Source organism: Culicoides brevitarsis, chromosome 1 (assembly GCF_036172545.1).
Source record: "Culicoides brevitarsis isolate CSIRO-B50_1 chromosome 1, AGI_CSIRO_Cbre_v1, whole genome shotgun sequence".
NCBI classification, from domain to species: domain Eukaryota; kingdom Metazoa; phylum Arthropoda; class Insecta; order Diptera; family Ceratopogonidae; genus Culicoides; species Culicoides brevitarsis.
This window is the reverse complement of record NC_087085.1, coordinates 26,847,298-26,868,617: the sequence shown is the minus strand read 5'-3', so window position 1 is coordinate 26,868,617 and position 21,320 is coordinate 26,847,298. Positions and strand designations below refer to the sequence as shown.

Sequence of the window (21,320 nt, the reverse complement as noted above, 5' to 3'; positions counted from 1 at the left end):
TCTCCGATTGACAGTTTATGGCTTATCACGGACATGTGAAAATATTTCTCCCCAGTATTTCGGGCAATTTTAGATCATTTGCTGGCATATCAAAGGCGATCGTGTTGCAAGTAACGCATAACGACAGCAACAACGCCCAACATGTACAAATAAGGCACGGTCAAGCGAACAAAACGATAGGCAAGAAGTCCGAAGAAGTGCAATGTGCCGGCAGAAAATTCATTTAAGCCCTTTGAGAGCTTTTCCAACTTTCCTTTGGCATTTGAACGGAAATAAATGAATGAAACGAGGAAACCACTGATGAAGAAGAAGGTATCGACACTGTAGGCGCCGTTAGCGATGAACTGGAAAGCGAAAATTGTTTCGACATAACGACGGTAATCCATGTTGTCCGCATATTTGGCGAGAATGATGCAAGTGTGACCTGTTAAAGGTGATTTTTTTCAATTAAATTCATTTTTTTTAACAAAAAATCAAAAAAATTTCTCACCTAAAATAATCCACAACATCGACAAAGCTCGCATACCGTGAATGCAGGAAATGGTATCGCCACCAACACTCTTGTCGGAGATCGTTCTCCAGTTAGAGATGACGGAAAATGATAAAATCAGCTCTTCAAAAATACCTAATTCAAGAAATTCTGTTAGAAAAGCAAAAAAAAAGGAGAAAAAGCGGAAAAAGAAAAAAAAATTAATTAAAAATTGCCAACTGACTCATTTTGTCTTCAGCGTCACTAAGTTGCTCGATGGCAAGATGCTCATCAGAGTTGTTATTATTCACGCCTGTTGAGTAAAAAAAGAAAAACAGGACAAGGGAAAAGAAAAAGGAAAATTTGTTAATAAAATAATGTACAAAAGAGGCAAAAGTACCGTTTATGCGTGCTTAAATTTACAATTTGCAGCAGTTAATTCAAAGATTTTTTAAATTTTTTTTGTTCTAATTTTGTTAAAAAGAGACCTACGCATGCACTTAGAAGCAAAAAAGTCTCACCTGTTGGAATGGAAATCCCAATAGCGGAGTTCTTCTTGTCTGGACTGGCGTTCGAGAGGTCATACGTAGTGCATTTGCCGGACGACGACTCAGAGTTCGTGTTTGACGTGGCCTTGCACTTCTTGGCATAACGTTGTGCAAGAAACAGGTCGTACGACGTGCCCAAAATCACGAGGAATGCAACGAAAATTGTCGCTGCCAAGACTAGTTGGAACACAAAGTCGTTCCAGAAGTCGTACGGCTCCTTGAGACCGATTTTCACTTCGAGAATTTCCAAGGCACGAGTTTCGCTGGCCACTTCGGCGTGCATAGCAATTGTGGAAATGTCCTTTTGGGTACATTCGAATGGCAAGCAGGCAGCAACGGATATCACACGGGGCTAAAAATTAAGAAAAATATATGAAAAATTTTTTTTTTATTAATTTAAGAATAAAAACTCACATTTGGCGCAATTTCTGTGTCATTCAAGCGAACTTTGACAATGTAAAACGACGGCATGAATGGTGGATTTTCATGTTTGACAGCAGTTTGTTCGGTATATCCGTTAATTGAGGTGATCTCCGATTGACGAGTTTGTGGCTTATCACGGACATGTGATCCCTCTTCGATGTAGATGCTCTCACAAAGGCGATATGAGCCGGTCCAGTAGTTGTTGCCGTACAAGAAGCCGTTTTGGTAATGGCCAGAAGCGTCGTTCACTGAAAAAAAAATTAAAGGAAAAAATTAAATCCAAGACTTTAAATATCTCATGAATCAATAATAAGTTTTTAAATAAAATTAAAGTTTATATTTTTATATGTCTTACTTTTGAATTTATTTGATTTAATCATTTTAATAATTAATTTATTGTTAATTAAAATTTTAAAAAAATTAATAAAAAATAAAATTAAATTAATAAAAATTAAATTAAAAAATAAATTTAATAAAATTCTAAAATATTTTTTAATTTTTTATTTGTAATTTTTTTTTGTTTAATTTTTTGGATGTTAAACGTTGTTCTTTAACATTTGATCAATTAAACATATTATTTTTTTTAATTTGAACTCAAAATTAAAGAAAACAAAACTAACAAAATCTTACAAAATTAAAATTTTCGAAAAAAAAATTATTTTGGTCACGTGACTTTAAAAATTTTTGCACCTGTATTCAATAGAAAACGTCTTGTTTAAGTGAATTTGCCTATTTTTTGTATTTATTTTCATATTTAAAAATTTCACTTTTTTTTGTTAAAAATTTTTAAAATGTAATTCCAATTATTAATTTATGTCAAAAATTTTTATTTTTCCCCCTAAATTTTTTCGACAAAATCGTAAGGGGAGTGAAAAAAATGGAAATAAAAAAATTATTCGCCTAAAATAAATTTTATTAAAGTAACTTGATTGAACTTTAATAAAACTTTTTATAAAAAATAAGCTCAGTTAATTTTTACTTACAAATTTCAGCATCTTCATTTAGTTAAATCCCTTCGTCAGTTAATAAGCGTCATCATTAACATTATTAATTAAACTCATTGAAGGACGTCAGATGGCTCCAAAGGTCGATTTAATTAACTTTTGCCCTTTTTAAATTCAAATAAAAACTGAAGAAAGATGATCTAACGTCCTTTAATAGTCATTCAAAAAACAATTAAAAAGAAAAATTTAACGCAAAACAAGTTAACGGATATTATTATGTGATATCTTAAAGCACTGATTGTGCAATAAAAAAATATTACTGTTAAAAAAAATTAACCGACAATATTTAACTAGAAAGTTATTGCGGTCTGTGTGTGTGCCAAATCTGATAAATAGTGGCACGTGGGTAGAAATTGAAAGTTTTTTTTATTCATTTCTATGATCTTTTGTTGCTTTTGGAGCTTTTAAGGTGGAGACGCGTGGTGGTTTGATAAATGTTTATGAGAGCGCAACATAAAAAAATCCAAAAATTGTAATTTTAGAGATTTTTCTTCTCAACTTTCTTGTGATATTTATTACCATCAACATAAATTTTGATGATAAATCAACTAAAAATGGCAAGAGGTGAGACCCATGATTTTTTTTATCATTGATGCATTGACAAAAATTTCAACATTGAAATAAAAAATCAACTTTCGAACAAAACTAAAAAAAATCCTATTGTTAGATGATCCTTATACAAGGCCTCTCAAGCGTTAGTTCATCATTATACAACTCGAGTTCATCCATCAATCACCTTCAATTCATGTTACTGTGTCACCGATCGCTTACAATGTACTTCAACTACACCATAAAAAGTTATTCTTGTCATGTAAATATTGCGTTACACTGGCTTGAATCACTTCAATCAAGCACTTTTCGCATCATCATTGAATGGAGTTTGCGAGCCACCTAAAAATATTTTATCTTTTCATGCTCAAGGTTGTTGCTGTTTTTTGTTGGAAAAAATTCCAAATGAGTCACTTCCCCCACTTTTTGTTACATGATCGAGTTTGAGAAGATTCGTCGAATGAAAGTGAAACCTCTTTTTTTTTGTTGGCTTAATTATTTATCGCAATTATTGCAAAACATTTCTGTCTGCCGCATAATTATCTAAGAAAACCCATCGAATCTCGTGTGTTGACGACGACGACGAAGGTACAACAATAAATTAATGAAGGGTTATTAAAAAGTTTTTTTTTTCCTATTTTGTCTTGTTTTAACGACTCTTGCGAATGTTGTGACGTGAATGTGTCTTGTGAAAGAAATAAAAATTACTCAGACATTTTTTTATGTGACTATTGTAAGTAAATATGATCATAGTAATAAAAGTCATGTAATCATGTTGCAGGTAAATCAAAAGCCATCAACCTCATTTTTAGCGGTGACACAGTTCAAAGACCGCGGAAGGACCCATAATAACGTGAGATGTTCATCACACCTTCCTCCTTCCTTGAATCACCTTGCACTTTTTTGCATCTTCACGCGTGTTTTTTCTTTGCATTTCTTTGCGCACGGAATGCATCGTTAAGGTAAATGACGATCATTAAGCAGACAAACCACTGTAAACTTTGTTGTGATCGGAAGCAATTATCCATTCAACATTTCTCCTTTTAAAGTTTATTGCGGTATAATTTTGCAATGCACTCTCGGACGACATCAATATATCAAATCTAGACATCTTCTTCTTCTTCTAGGAAGCAAGCATAAATTTGATGTAAGGTTATGAGTAAGATAAAACGAGAAATGATGAACGTCCTTGACGTCAAATGATGAAGATGCGCATAAAATTTAAAGAAAATAATAAATAAAAAAATAAAGTTAATTAAAATGTGAAAAATAATCATTTTCTTCTAAAAAATATTTGAATTTATATTTAATTTTTAAAATTAAAAATATTATTAATTTTAATTAAATTAATTAAAATTCATTAATTAATTTTAAATATTAATTTTATTAAAAATAATTTAAATATGAAGAATTATTTTTTTATAAAACTATTTATTTATTTAAAATTTTTAAAATTAATTTTATTTAGTTAAATTAAATTTAAAATTTATTTTTTTTTATTTATTTCAAAACCTAAATTTTTTTTAAATCATAAAAACTTTAAATAAAGTAAATTAAATTATTAACTGATTTTTTTATTATTTTGAAACAAAAATGAATTAATAACATAAAAATAAATTTTATTAACAATATAAGGAGAAAAACATAAAAATAAGTGGAAAATGTAAATTTTAAATTAATTAAATAAAATGTAAATTTTTTGAATTATCAATGAAGCAAAAAAAAATATCTAAATATTTTATTAAGAAGTTTAGGCCGCTCCAAATGAAACTCAATAGTTTTGTCCAAAATTTTTGAAATAAAAATGGGGGGGGGCAAAAAAAATAAAAAATTTTGAAATTACTCAGCTCTACAAAACCCAAATTTTTTAAAATTCATTTTACAAAATGCCAAATTTTTAAAAGTTTTTCATGATTTTTTTATTTAAATTTGGAGGTGTATTTTTGATTTTTGAAATTAAAATTAGGCATAAAAATAACTGTCAAAATTTTTTTGAAAAAAAAAAAATTCAATAATTTTTTATGAAAATTTTTTTTTTAAAGGAAATACGATTTTGAATACAAAAATTACTAAAAATTGAAAAATTTTCTGAGAAATTTCTTGAAAAATTATGAAAATACACCAAATAAATTATTAATTTTTGATGAAATTTTCAACTTTTTTTTATTATTTTGCCCCATTGGATTTTCAATAAAATAAATTTTTTAAAATATGGAGAAAAACATAAAACATAAGTGGAAAATAACTGGAATTAAAAGTTTTTTTTGAATTATCAATGTAGCAAAAAAATAATCTAAATATTTTATTAAAAAGTTTAATGTGTTTTGCCGTATGATTTTAATACAAATTGAAATTATTCAAATTTTTTAAAATAAGAAATATGTAATAAAAATTTAATATTATTAAAAATTGATTTTATATTTTCCATTTTAATTTATTTTTTTATTATATCAAATTATATTCATTAATAATTAATATTTTTTTTTTTACAAAATAGGAGGGGTTGAAACAAAAATGTTTTTCGCATAAGCATTAAATAAAAATGTTCATATTTTCTCCCAAATTTTGCACACTGATGAGTAAAAAATAGCATTTTTTTCTCAATAAAAATTATGATTGATCAAGAACAAAATTCAATTTCTCATGAATTTACTGATAAAATCAAGCATTGAAAAAATGGCATAATAAAAATATAAGTATTATGAAAAAATAATTTATGTTCTATTTTGTCTGTTTTTTTCCACTCGTCATATCTAAATTGTGTTGTTGACACTATTAAAATATTTTAACGACCATTTGTCTCAATAACTAGCAAAAGGTTGTAGGACTCACTTAATAATTTTTAAAAATATTAAATTTGAATATTTTAAGAATTAACACAATTATCTAAATAAAATTATTCAACAATAAAATTCTCTCATAAATTAGAAACAATTTATTGAAATCTCTAGAAGCAAAATTAAATTTCTCACTAGATTTCTAAAATAAAAATTTTTAATTGTGACTAAATCAATTTTATTCATTATTATGATTACAAATTGTATAAAATGAATAAATTCTCGCACGCTCGTGCAAAGGTGCTAAAATCCATGTCCAAAGCACATGAAAAACCCAATGAAATGAACAAGTGTGTAACTTACAAAAGAGATTGATCACTTCTTTGTGTATGAACTTTATTTCACATAATCTTGCTTAGTTTCAAAACTTTTATTGAGCTAGTAACTACATATAAGGGCATTGCATCACCGCGCACCGCGTACATTGTTCGAATTATAAAGAAATATTTGTTTGTTGATCAAATTTGCGTCTTTCAACCAAAAAAACATCTCGGCATGACGTGAAGAAATTTTTTTCAGAAATTTTTTTGTTCCGTTAGTCAGTTTTCAAAAAAATGCAAAAAAAAGCAGACGCTTCTTTTTTGTCGTGTCATTTTCGGCAATAAACCAGTTTGTCATTTGCGTTTAGTAAGTTACTAAACTGGTTTGTATTTTAGGTGAGCTAAATCCATAAAAAAATATGTAAATGTGTCGAAATTTTAAACTTTTTTATAGAAGATGAACTTTTATTCTTAGATTTGAATTTTCTCTTAAATTTGTGGATGCGAATTTCAAAACATGTCTAAAGATGACAAAATAAGACGTGGAGAAATTTCAAAATTCGCGACCTTGCATCTCTTTTGGGCATTTTAAACGGCTTTTGTTTCATTAATTTTTAGTTTCATTTGTCTCGCCTATTTGCTTCATTTGCAAATTAAGCTTAGAAAGTAATTTTTGAACAAATTTTGAATGTATCTCACGCGCATTTTTGTTTTCAAGGCAGCAACAAGTGACTTACAATTATAAGGATGTCTTGCGAAATTTCTTTGAAACATATTTTAAAGCAATTCTTAAAATAATAAATTATTTTTATTATTAATTGTACAAAAAAGATAAATCACTCTTGTTATTAACCCATTCATTGGTACCATTTGTCAAATCACGGCAAATGTGTTGCAATGTCAATGTTGTAATTTATTTATTAAATTATTCATATTTTACGCCGTAAAGCTGTCCAATTCACAAGTCAATTTTGCCAGCAACAACTTAATTTGTTGTTTATTATTTTATTTATTATTTATTGAAGGAAAAAAAGAGCAAATTAATGTAATAATTTCTTTGCAGATCGGAGCACGACGACCAGCAATTATGTGCATTATTTTGAAAGGTTCGTGATAATGAAAGACTTTATTATGTTGTTGATATGCAAAGCACTTGGCGTTATTTTCGTTACAAATTGTGAACAAATTGCATATTATGTTACTTTCAATGTCAATCAGATTTAAACATTAATTAAATGTTGTTGGTCACGAGTATATGGAATCAGTTCCGATTAAAGGTATGTAATAATAATTATTGAGTGAAAAGTGAAATTTAAATATCATTTAATCGATTTTTAACCATTGCAGGATTTTCTTAGCCAGGATAAAAAAAAATAGGTGGGTATCCTACCACTAGACAATATGGGAAAAATTATAGATTTAACTAACGTAATTTTAAAAAGTTTTTTTTTTACAAAATTCAAAGTTGTTCGTAAAATAACTAATAAAAATAATAAAATAAAATATTTAAAAAAAAATGCCTATTAAAATTAAAATTAAATTTCTAAAATATTTTTTTTCCTTTAATTTTTAAATTTACAATAGCTAAAAATATGCGAAAGTTGGCTAAAAATTATCTAAAAATTCAAATTTTTTCAAATTTTCACATTTATTGACTAAATTTGACTTTAAAATTTAAAAAAATATAATTTGATATTTTTTTAAACTTTAAATTTTTTTTTGCATTGATAAATTTTTTTTTTATTTTTTATATACCTTTTCTATTAAATAAAAAAAACTTTTATTATTTTTTTTTTTATTATTATTATTATTATTATTTATTCTTTTCTTTCTTAAAACTACCACTTCAGCATTTGCTGTTTTCGGTAGTAGTAGTAGTAGAGAACATCAATTAGGATAACAATTCAGAGTTTTGACTAATTCTAAAACTTAATTAACTAAAATTATAATTATTCAACTTTCACATCTTCTTATTCTTTGAGATCCAAAGTAATATGATAGAATTTTTAAAATAATTCTCATTAAAATTACTTTCAGTTTTTTTTTTAAATTTTTATTTAATTTTATCAAGCTCATTAATCCATTTTAAATTATTTTTAAAGCACTTCAAAATTTTAATTTTTATTAATCAATTTTTTCGCACATTTTTATTGTAAAAATCGCAAAAACGAGAGGTGACTTTTTTATGACACTTATCAAAACCTGTTTTAATTTCCTTTCATTTATATTACGGACGTTCCAAAGTCAAATGTGCCATACTTATCAGTATTTTATTTTTACAAAATTTTATTTACAAAAGGCCAAAGAAATTAATTTTACGAATTTAAATCAATTTATGTTCCAACATAATTAATTAAAAATAATTAACTTTCCACCTTATTCAATTAAAGACAACATTTTTCAAGACAATTGCCGAACTTTAATTTAAAAAAAAAATCAATCAATTTTTTGTCTGATATGACACTGACACCATCTTGCTTGACATGTTTCGACTTTCCTTGTTTACGCGTGGAATTAGCAACCTTGACCAACTGACGAAATTTCTATTCAAGAGGCAGAAAAACAACGGAATTTATTTAAAAAAATAGCGGAATATTAGAGATTATTAATTTTACATATTTAATAAGTTGTATTGGTGTCAAACAAATCAAAATTAACATTTTTGCTAAATTTTCGTTGATGAACCACTTTTGAAGCGTCGAAGGAAATATTTGTATGCAAATTGATTCTCTTTGGCAGTTTAAGTGGTTCACCATTGTTGATAATATGCAGCATTGATGCATAAATGACACTGGCACGTTCCGCATTTTTTTTTCTGTGGTTCACACAAACACGAAACACCACCTTTTATGTAATAATGGCTGTTAAGTTAATATTTATTAACAGCCGCTCGTTAGTTTTGAACAATAAAAACAAATAATAAGATCGTTATCTTTAAGTTATTTTCTTCTTTTTTCGTGAAGACAAGAGAAAAAAACACAAAAGAGACTCGCGTTGAGCTTTCTAGGCCAAGTCATGCACAGCTGATGCATTTTTAATTAATAGTTTCTCGCGGCGCGGCGGCAACTCAAAATCAGCTGTGAATAAAAATAAAATATTCATTCATCAAATTTCAGTCATTCATGTACTCAATCTACCTCAATGCATTTTAAAGTGCGATTCACACACAATTTTCGTTTGACGTAAAACTAGTTTGCAGTAGCTGCTGCTGCCGTTGCTGACAAATGCAAAGGAGACAACACACAACCAGGCAAAAAACAAGAATTCCGCGCGAGTTGCGAACGAGTGAGCGCGCGAGAGTGAAAGTGATTGAATAATTTTGTGTACACAACGAGATACGCCGCAGCTACATGGAGAGTTATTATGAGTAAAGTAAGTAAAGTAATAGACCTGAATGATGTTGTGAGTACAATTATTATTACGTATGTTTCGTAAAAAAAAAATAGCAACTTGCTTCGGAATCACGTGTGAAGGGTAATAGAGAAGAAAAAGAAATAAAAAGTCGTAATAGCTATTATGATCCACAGATATTTTATAATATCTCCTCATTATATTTATTATTAGTTATTATTATATGTATTAAATTTTATTACATCAAAGTACTTTTAGATGAAAGAAAACACAAAAAGAGTCACTTGTACCGAAAAAAATTTTTTTTAACATTTGTGGTTAAATTTGATGAATTAGTGGGTCATGAAACCGTTTTTTATTGGATTTATTTTTTCACAATCTCTTTAGGTTTGAATTTAAGTGACCAAATCAGACATCAATTAACACTGTTAATTATTACTTTGAGTATTTGTTAACCAAGTAACGTGTAAAACGTTTAACAAAAATGCAATTGCAGGGATGGCGGTTGGTAGAAAGGGCCCTTGCAATTTTATTTGCAAAAAAAATATTTTTTTTTTTTTTTGAGCAAAAAAAAAAAATAAAGTTAAATTTTGGCTAAATTGGCTAAAAATTTATTAAAAAAAATTAATAAAAATTTATTTTTTAATTTTTTAAATTTTTATTTAAATAAAATTAAAAAAAAATAAATTGAATAAATAATTTTTTAATATTTTTTTTTCGATTTGATTTTTATTTTTTTTATTTATAACTTCATAAATAAAAAATACTGCAAAATAAATTTTAAATTATTAGAAATATTTTTTTATTTTCTAATAAATTTTTAATGCTAAATAATATTTTTTTTTATTTTCAGGAAATAAAAAATACTTTTGAAGCTGAGTATCCTATCACTAGACAATATGGGAAAAAATAAATTTACTTAAATTTTCTTCGTAAAAATTCTATGTGAAAAAAAAATATTTCACACATCTCTGCTTTCATCAAATTCACATTCACAGACACTCAGGTGTGGTGGCTATTTTTAAAAAATAATTTTTTACGCATCACGGACGATTTTGACACGTCTTTCTTGTAGAAATACATCGCCAAAAATTTATGATTAATTGTTTGGCATTGTATTGGGCAATCGCATAACTTTGTAAAACTTTTGCAAGTTGTAACACAAAAAAATCACTTTTTAAAATTATTACACTTTAACACGAAAGAAACTCATCTTTTTTTAATAAATTTACGGCACTTGCCTTACTTTACGCTCAAAAACGGTCTCTTGTTCAACGAAAGTGATTCGAAAAAAAAACAATGCGATTAACAGACACAGACACATCATTATTGTTGTTTGCATACCACAGAAGAAAGTAAAATTATATGTTTCTTTTTTTTTGCAGACGATTACATTACAAGTACCTACACGACATAGGTCAGGCAAGCATAATTTTTTGTTTTGCCGAAAATCACTTTATGATGAATCGACTCGAACAAGTTTTTCTTGTTTTTAGTGAATGTATTGTCAGGTCATTAATGCCCAAATTTTTTTTTTTTTTGGATTTTTATTAATTTTTTTTTTCACATTTTTGCTGAATCTGAAATGCATTTCAAGGTTTATTTTTGATTGAAACCTTGATCAGCCTAGCGGTTTGCATTCAAAAATACCGAGAAATGCATCTGAATGAGAAAACGGTGAATTTTATTTTTTGGATGGACAGTTACGAAGGTTATTTAGAATGATACCGAAGAACGGTAAAAATAAATATTCATGACTGACTAATTATATTCGTCACCGCAAGAGTTGCTTGAATATGCGTCGAAAGGCGTGATGTTTCAATTATGAGAGAAATGTTAAAAAAATACAGTCAATGAGGTAAGCTCAAGACTCTAAAAATTTTTCAATAAATCTCAGATCGAAGTCATTTTTGCATTTTATAATGCTGCTTATGTCACTTAATAAAGTAAAGTAATTAAGATTTTTTTTTTCATAAAACGATGAGATGACAAATTGTGTATTTATTCTGTAGTACAACAAGTGCTTTGTTAGCTTTACTATTATTTTATTATTTGAAGTGCATTCATTGCATCAGCTCAAGGGCTTACAATTTTTATACCTAAATAACTCAAAGAAAAAATATTCAACTTACTCTTCAAAGCCCACAATTTCCGCTTCTCGAGTCCCATGAAATATTTTGTCATGTCAGCGGCACATTTTTTCGTCAATTTTCCTTGAACGCTGGACCATTGAGCTCCCAAATAGGCCATATTAAAAATATCCAACATGTCATTAATTAAACGAATTCCCGTAAAATCTCTCTCCTCGACGACGGTGACATTAGAATTTATTGTCGCGGGTGACGTCACAGCTTGACCGTTTGCTAAAGCAAACAAAATCACAGATAATACGAATGGCAGTAATCTGCACATTTTGGCTTTCATTTTTTTGATTGTTTTTTTCTCTTTTTTGTGTTTTTTCGAATTTTATGCAAATTCGCTGATTTTTATTGTCTTGTGTCAAAATTTAAATTTGTTTAAAAAGTTAGAAATCGATACTTTCAAAGCGGAACATTTTGGGTTTTTTTTTTCGTCGACACTGATCGATCTTACTAATTTTCACTGTTTGTCTGCGTTTTATTTCATCAATGTTGCTGCTGCTGTTTCAACAAATATAACGCACAAAACCTGCTTTCTTGTTTAAATATTTTCTGAAGTAATTTCTTCGCAATCGTTGTCTTACTTTTTTTACAAGCAATTATTTTATCACGTAACAATATTTTTTTGTGATTATATAACTTTTTTATTTTTTTAGAAATTTTTTATTTATTTTTTTAATTAATTAAATTTTATTTCCTTATTTTTTTTCGCAGGTAATCGAAATCCACCCCTTTCCCGTATTTTTTTTAGGTGGACTCAATTTAAATTTAAATTATTTTTTTTTTAATTTCCGTAATTTTTTCCAACTTTATCCGACGAAGAATGAAAGCAAACTGAATCTCTGAGGTTAAAATAGTATTTTTGTTGCTGAAATTATGTTCGTCGTTGTCTCGTGCAACAAACGAGCATACGAGCTGTTGTGCATGCGGACAATACCTGAAGAAAATATAGTCAAGCAAACAGGTTAAAACTTTTAAACCGTTAAACACCCTGTCTTATTTACGTTTGATATTCGCTCTTCATCAGTTTTGTGAGTGTTGTGGAGTCACTCACTCATTGAATAAATGTTGAGCTTTTAAAGCTCGTTTTAACGATGGAACATGTGTTTGCGTTGTATTAAGTGTTTATTTATAGAAGACGTTAGTTTACATGCGCAACGTGCTAAACTTTCTTTTTTTTATTTTATTGGATTTATGAATGAATGACACGTGAATATTGCACGCACGCATTACTAATCGTCAAATATTCACGTGCGGAAGTCATTTTTAAGGTTTGAATTAATTTTTGGCGATTTTTTTCATTTTACAAAAAAAAATTATAATAAATAAATTTGAAACTCAATTTTACTCAAAAGATTGTCAGATTAATTTTAAATAAATAAAATAAATTAAATTTAAAAATTAAAAAAAAAATAATTTTAATTATATGTATTTTAAGGTTTTTTCTTGAAATTTTAAATTAAAAAAATATTTTAACAAAAATAAAATTTTAATAAAGCTAACTTTAATAAAAATACCTAATTTTAATAAAAAATATTTTTTTATCAAAAATAAAGTCCGATGCCCCATTTTAAAAGTCAAAAATCCAATGGGGCAAAAAGAAAAGTTAAAAATTTCATCAAAAATGGCCGTTTTTAGGTGTATTTTCATAATTTTTCAAGATGTTTTTAGATAGTTTTTCAGAAAATTTTTAAATTTTTAATAATTTTTGTTAAAAAAATCGTAATTTAACATAAATTTTCTTATTTATTTTTTTTTTTTTACAAAATAACTGAATTTATTTTTCAAATTTTTTTGACAGTTATTTTTTATGAATTTTTTTTCTTTAATTTTTAATATGTAATATTCTGAAATCTATTTTAAATTAGCAAATCTCAAAAAAGATAATTAAAAAAAAAAAAAAAATATTTAACACTCAAAAATAGTTAAAAATCTTGTCACTTTGTATGAAAATAGTATTTCAAATTTTTTTTTTATTTTCGACATTTTAAAATTGACATTTTAATTCATAAATTATATATTTTTTTTTAAATTATTTTTTTTTCTACAAAATCACGCGAAATTGGTTAGGTATTGTAAAATTTAATTTTATTTATATAAAATATTTTTTTAAATTACAAAAAAAAAATGAGATCCGAAAATCTGTCAATCCAAATTTGTACTTTTTCCATTGTGCTTCCATCAAAATATCTCTAAAATGATCAATAACCACCATTCCTCTGATAGATCATCTTCAGCATCGACAAAACTGGCGACTCAAACACCAAATAAAAGACAAAAGCACCCAAATACGAGACAACTGTGAATCCGAAAAACATCAACATCTGAAACGACAAAAAAAAACGCGTCGAGAAAAAATTCAATCAATGATCAAATATTTGACAATTATCATGCCATGCCATCACAGCTCTATAATAATAAAGACTACATATTGAATTCAAGGCCGAAACTCATCTCTTGTACATCTCACATGAAATTGTACGCTACTTATTATGTAGGAGTGTCTCGCGTATGCAACGACGTCGACTTAACTTGAAGTAAGTCAATATTTAAAGGTATGTAGATCCGTCAGGCATTTTAATCGAGGAAGTGAAAACTTACAACAAGTTCACAGGACAAGTGAAGAACAACATTGCCACTCATAAGCATGCATCGGATGATTAATGGATGGATCAAAAGGGCGCAGTACGAAATTTTGCTCAACGGATAAAAAATTCGCGATGACAAAAAACTCCCGATGGGACCTGAAAAGAGAAAAACAAATAAATTTAAAAAAAATTAATCAAAAGTGACATAATTGTGCGTGAATTTTTTGCCAGACGCGCAAAAAATGAAGTCAAAACTGCGTGAAAGTGAAAAATATTTCCTCTCTATTGTTTTTTATTCGTTTCCGCGCATAATTCACGTAAAATATCCGCTGACTGATTGAATAAACAACGATTAATCGTCTTAAAATTAATTTTTTGCTCGAAATTTGACCGAAATGACAAAGCAAAAAAAAATCTTCAGACACGTAAAAAAACAAATAAATAAAAAAGATCGTCAATGAAAGCTTATGAGGTGAAACCACAAAAAATATTTTGCACGCAAAAAAAATTAAATTTAAAAGTATAATGAAATATGGGTGAAATGGTTACTTATGAATATTAGATAATAATTCATATTTTTTGCTATTTTTTTTTTACATGAAATAAAAAGTGAAGTGAACTGAGCAAGCATGAAAGAAACGCTTCATACGTAAGATCATGACTTTATTTACATTTGACGTTAATAACGTAATTTGGAGTGTGTGTTATAACATAACGACCGTAAGTTATGGAGTGTTAGTGGGCAATTAATGGAATTGACTGGGTGACCAAGTGATGAAATGTAACAAGAAATTTGATTTAAAAGCGGAAATTTGCGGTTTTGTTAAAATTTTAAAGTAAAAATTGACATTTTTAAGCATTTTTTTTTAAATTTGGCCGTTCCAATATTTTTTTTTTATTTTATCTGAATCTCTAGCATACAAAATTCGGGGATATAAAATTTAAAAAAATGCTTTGAAATATTTTTTTTTATAAAACATTTAATTTAAACTGAATTTTAGTAATTTTATTTTGACTATTATTTTGAATATTGACCATTTGTAAATATTTTTTTTTTGCTTTTAATTAAAAATAAATTAAAATTGTATATTTATAAATTAAAAAAAATTACAATAAATTTCTTTTTAAAAATGAATTTTTATAAAAAAAAATAAATAATTTTTTTCAATTATTTTAACGTTTTAAAAAAAATTTCCTTAACTCAAGAGTTTTTTTCAGCGAGAATTTATTTTATCAAATTTTTGAATATTGTCAGTTAAAATTTTTAATGAAATTAAATTAAATTGACATATTAAAATTTTATGAAATTACCAAAAATATAACAAAAAAAAAACAAATTTGAAAAAAAATAAATTTCTAAGCAATTAAAAAAATTTTTCCACAAAAATGACATTAATATTTTCAAAAAATTAATAAAAAAAATATTTAATCATAAATATTTAAAATAAAATTATTAAAAAAATTCTTTTTCAAAATATTATTGAATTTTTTAACTTTTTTTATATTTTTAATAAGGCGGATCAAAAAATTTAATAAAAATTTAAAACGGCCTTACAAGAAAAAAATTGTTTGATCATTAAGATTTTTTATAAGAAGTCGATTACCCCATAAAATAAGTTCGCGAACGAAAAATGACTTGAAAATCCGATAATTTCGTTCTCGAATCTACTGAACGGTAGCAAATTGTAAACAAACCGTTATAGTTTGTTACGTAATTTTTCTGCAAAAACAACCGTCGTCGCTCTCCAATATATCACGCATTAACTGCATTTTTCAACCCGTTCACCATGTACTTTAACGCGAATTTTCCAAGAACTTGAAATTCTGAGTTGTTCCGGTGATTGATTGACCAACCGCAACGCAAAACAAACAAAAATCACCTTTTAAGCAACAATTTGTTAGAAAAATGTGTGAAGAAATTTAGGTCACGTCTTGTGTGCAGCGTTCATACCGCGCTATGTGCATAGGAAAGTGCAAGTAAAGTTATGTTGCAAGCCTACCGCCATAGTTGTCCATTGTCGCGAATGTAATCCACGTTAATATGCATGCCCAGATGCCGTGACTGAACGAACTGAAAAACGAAACAATGCGGAAATCGACATTGGTTTGAATGAACGACGGGCCCAGCATGATCAAGAATGCCGAGCAAATCACAAGGAGCCATCCTGGAAAAAAAGGTTCGTCGCTTTTAGAAAAAAATCTTTCGTTTTTTTTATTACAAAATTTCTCACCCATGAAAGCTGTCAGCAAATTCAGACTGGACTTGCCCCGTAACTTGCACAAGAAACAACCAAACATGATACCAATTATGTATGGGCTGATTCGCGTCCAAGGCTGATCGTCTAGCAAATCGATCATGTTCGTCGTAGTCACGTGACTCAGGTCAATTTTGTGTGTATCGAACGACGGCGACGACGACGAATTTCGTAGTAAACTAGATACATAAAAAATGATGTGACATGCAAAAGTTACGACATACGTGACATTTTTACCTGCTTACTGGTTCGACGCCGTTTTTAATTAAGGCAGTTGTGAAAAAGGAACTTATGAAGAAAGATGTAAACAAAGTGATCGCGAAATGCGGATGAATTTGCGAGAGTAGCAGCAATAAAACGGCAATGATGAAGAAATGTGCTTCGACCGAAAAAAACCAAGACCATGTCATGCACTAAAATACGAGAAAAAATAAATTTAAAATCAAAAATTGATGAAATCTCTCACCCGTTGCGAGCATGGAAAGTGCAATAAATCGAAAAACCGCCAAATTTCGCCACATTGTTTCGGCACAAGATCCGATAATTGGATGGGATTTCCACGACACTGACTTGCGAAACAATGCGGAAATCGACATTGGTTTGAATGAACGACGGGCCCAGTAACAAGAATGCCGAGCAAATACAAGAGCATCCTGGAAAAAAAAAGGTTCGTCGCTTTTATAAAAAAGTCTTTTGTTTTATTTGTTACAAAATTTCTCACCCATGAAAGCTGTCAGCAAATTCAGACTGGACTTGCCCCGTAACTTGCACAAGAAACAACCAAACATGATACCAATTATGTATGGGCTGATTCGCGTAAGGCTGATTTTCTAGCAAATCGATCATGTTCGTCGTAGTCACGTGACTCAGGTCAAAATTGTGTGTATCGAACGACGGCGACGATGACGAACGAAATTTTAGTAAACTAGATACATAAAAAATGATGTGACATGCAAAAGTTACGACATTGACATTTTAACCTTTTTGTTCGACGCCGTTTTTAATTAAGGCAGTTTGAAAAAGGAATTTATGAAAAAGATTTCAAAGTTATTTTAAAAATTTTAAATTTTGAGTTTTTTAATAAAACGGCAATGATGAAGAAATGTGCTTCGACCGAGAGAAACCAAGACCATGTCATGCACTAAAATACGAGAAAAAAATAAATTTAAAATCAAAAATTGATAAAATTTCTCACCCGTTGCGAAAGTGGAAAAAATAAATCGATAAAAAGTAAATTTCGCCACATTGTTTCGGCACAAGAACGATCATTGGATGGGATTTCCACGACACTGACTTGCGAAAAATATTCCGTGGATACTTGCAGCAGTAACAAAACCGCTAAATAAGGCACCAATAGTCTCAGCAACTTGAAAATTATGGTCGAGATAAAGTATATCATCTGATGGAGGACTCGGTAGACACTTTCTGAGCAGTTTACGTGGACCGTTCGATGAAAAAATTGGTACATGATGATGCCGCTGTAAGAAATTTTTTATTAAATTTGGTTCCTTTGAATTTATTTTAAACTTTTTGTCTTTTGGTTTCATTGGGAAAGTCGAAAATTTATCAAAAATTTCATATTTTTTTGGTAAAGTTTTAAATTTTGACTTTTTTAATTAATTAATTTTAAATTTATTTTTTAAAAATATTTTTCGCAATTATTTTTATGAAATATTTTTTTAAATATTATTTTTTTTTTATAATTTTAAATAAAGTTAAAAAATAATTTGGAGATTATTTATTCAATTAATTTTTTAAAATATAAAAGAAAAAAAATATTTTGAACTTTAAACGATAAATGATTTACTTGATAAATGATAATTGTTTATTTAAAACTGATTTAAGAACATTTTAGTTAAATTGAAAAAATGAATATTTAAAAAAAAAACTTTAATTTTTTTTTAAATTACAGCAATTTTTTATGAAAAATATTTTTAGAGAAGAAAATCCATGCTAAAATACAATTTTTAATACAAATTTTTTGAAAAATGATTTAAAAAATTTTTTTTAAATTGTTAAATTTAAATGGAATTTTAAAAAAAAAATTTAATTTTTTTTTAAATTACAGCAATTTTTATGAAAAATATTTTTAGAGAAGAAAATCCATGCTAAAATACAATTTTTAATACAAATTTTTTAAAAAATTAAAAAAAATTTTTTTTTCAAAATCATTTAAATATAGCGACCAAAAAAATTTAATAAATTTAAATTTTTTTTAAATTAAATTATTTATAATTTTAATTTTAAAAACAATTTAAAATTTTGAATTGAAAATCGAAGAATATTAATTAATGATTTTTTTTTTTGTAAATTTTTTGAATTAATTCTTGTATTGTATCATTAAAAATTAGAATTTTTCATGGTTTTATTTTTTTGAACAAATTTTAATTTTCTTGACCAAAAATTAAAAAAAAAAGTCTTATAATTATTGATTTCCAAATTAAAAAATTGTAATATAACAAAAAGTTTGAAATAAAATTAATCAAAGTTCAAACCTCATCCAAAAATAGGAGTCCATCGCAAACGATCCATTCTTCAACAAAAATCCAATAACTGGAGAATTCATCATTTGACTTCGAAACAATTTGTTATCTGCAAATCAGAAAAAAAAAAAAACAAAAAATTGCATAAAAAAGCTAAAAACTTTTTTTTCTTACCTGAAACACTAATCAAAACGTAACAAGTGTGTATAAAAATGATCCAACATGTCACGAGAAAACGCATGCCATGCAAGCAATCAAGGTCAAAATCCACCTTGTTATCCAAATCAATTACATTGTAATCGAGCGACGCAAATTGCTGTTCCCACGACAACAAACCGCACAAATGCTGGAACCGATTACTGCACGAAGTCTCTTTTAGCGCCTCATTTTTCCGCTGTTGCAAGACAAATGCGTTATAACAATTGGCGGAAATGATATCCAAGCTTATCAGATTATCGGGATCAAGTTTTTTGATTTTCACTAAATTAACGTGATTGTTGGCGCTAAAGTTGCTGATTGTCATTTGTTGGTCGTTGGCACCCATGCGGACGTTCGTGTAAGAGCCTTCGTCTTCTTTGCATATTACGTCGGCGGTGTAAGGTTTGCTGTAGGTTTCAATGTCTTCTGTGCCCTCTTTTTGGACGACTGGAGGACTAAAAAATTGATTTTTGATGAGAAAATCGTCAAAAATTGAAAATTAAGAGAAAACTTACACATTTGTCTTTTCCTGTGACAATCGACGAACGACTTGAGGATTAATTCTGCCTTTGACACTCAAACTTGGATGTCCGTCATAGTACTCAGACTCATCAATGTGCAGAGATTTCGTTCTAGTAAGGCCACAAAGTGAACTGCAGCTCAGAATACAAAGCATGGAAATCGTCAAAATCCTAAAAAAAAGAAAAAAAATAATTTTTCATCAATTTTTATAAAAATTTTCTTACCCAAATGCCACAAAAAACGAGTTTTCGAACAAATCAAAGTCATTTTTCAAAATTCTAACGTTCAGTAACTCCACATTTTTAATAAATCGATTATATTTTGCGTTTGGAACGTAGTTATAGGACAATATCTGCGCCAAATCCTCTTTTGTACAACTTTGCGGCAAACAAACGGACTGAAAAATCTTCTGTTTCTCAAAAACCGATGCCTCGATCGATAAACTGTAACTTCCGATCACCGGTCGAACGGTAAACGGCATCACAGAATCATTCAAAAAGTACCACGAGACCTCCTTCTGATTAAGTCGAAAGCATTCCGCTGGGTCCGCAAGCCGCATTCCAGCTCCCTGAAAAATTCCTCCTTTGTAATAGCCATTGGCGTCGAGCACTGCGGAAAAAACAAACAAAAAAATTGTTAACAACGAGGAAAAACAACAACAAACAATTAAATGCGGTATGGATTTGATTTGTAATTAAAAGTGAGTTGTGAACATGTGCGTGTAAACGATAAACCAGACAAAGGTATGTTGAACCAGTGCTTTGGGAACGAGGCTTATGAAGAAATTATGTACAAATATATCACTCGCATGCTTGTGTGTAGTGCGATTAACGCGTAATTTGTTGTTTAAATGTTCATTATCTAACGTACAATGTTGCCGATAGTTTATTCACCGACACAAAAGGCAAAGTCGGAGCAGATAATGAGGAAAAATTATGCAATTTTATATTTTAATGAATCATCAGACGGTGGAAAGATTATTTATAGGAGCGGAAAATGAGGAAATGAAAATATGAGGATTTAAAAAGTAATTTTTGATTAAAAAAGTAAGTTTTTTTTTTGCATTTTCAAGGTTAATATTTTTCCTTAGTTTTTGGGCTTATTTTGTTTTTTCTATTTAATTTCTATTTCTATTTAACCAATATTTAATTTTTATTTTAAATAATATTTAGAAATTTGAGGAAAATATTTTTTTTCGATTTTTTAAATTGAATTTTAGGTATTAAGAATTTTTATTTATTTGTTTATTTAAGCAAAATATTTATTTTTATTTATTTAAAATTTTTAACTGAATTTTAACATTTTATTTTAATTTTTTCTTATAAAAAATTAAAAAAAAAAGGCTTTAGAAATGATTTTAGAAATGGAAAAAATTTAAACTAAAATTTCAAATGCCACAAATTTTTCAGTGAAGTGGAGTGAAACATTTTTTTTATTTTATTTTATTATTTTTTTTTTAAATATTTTTTTGGGATTTCTTAGTTCAAAATTTTAATTTTCAAAATTATTTCACATTTTTGCTTCACAATTTTATTTCAGAAATCACATAAAAAAATTTAATCTTCAAAGAATTTACTAAAATTCATTTTTATTTTTAATTTAAAAGTCGAAATTTTAAAATTATTCTATTTAATTTCAAAGTAGTCGAAAAGCAAAAAATTAAAAAATGTGAAAAATTATATTTTTTTGAATTAG

The 21,320-nt window shown here is 27.7% G+C and overlaps 1 protein-coding gene across 1 annotated transcript; it reads right to left on the bottom strand.

Annotated features, from left to right (window-relative positions):
• Window positions 1-89: 89 nt before the first annotated feature.
• Window positions 90-12,016, bottom strand: LOC134837530 (nose resistant to fluoxetine protein 6-like). Its single transcript, XM_063852913.1, has 6 exons — window positions 11,574-12,016; window positions 1,432-1,688; window positions 991-1,369; window positions 714-782; window positions 491-640; window positions 90-424 (listed from the first exon to the last, which is right to left on the bottom strand). The coding sequence occupies exons 1-6, from the start codon at window positions 11,863-11,865 to the stop codon at window positions 90-92; spliced, it is 1,482 nt and encodes a 493-aa protein (XP_063708983.1). The 5' UTR covers window positions 11,866-12,016.
• Window positions 12,017-21,320: the final 9,304 nt, after the last annotated feature.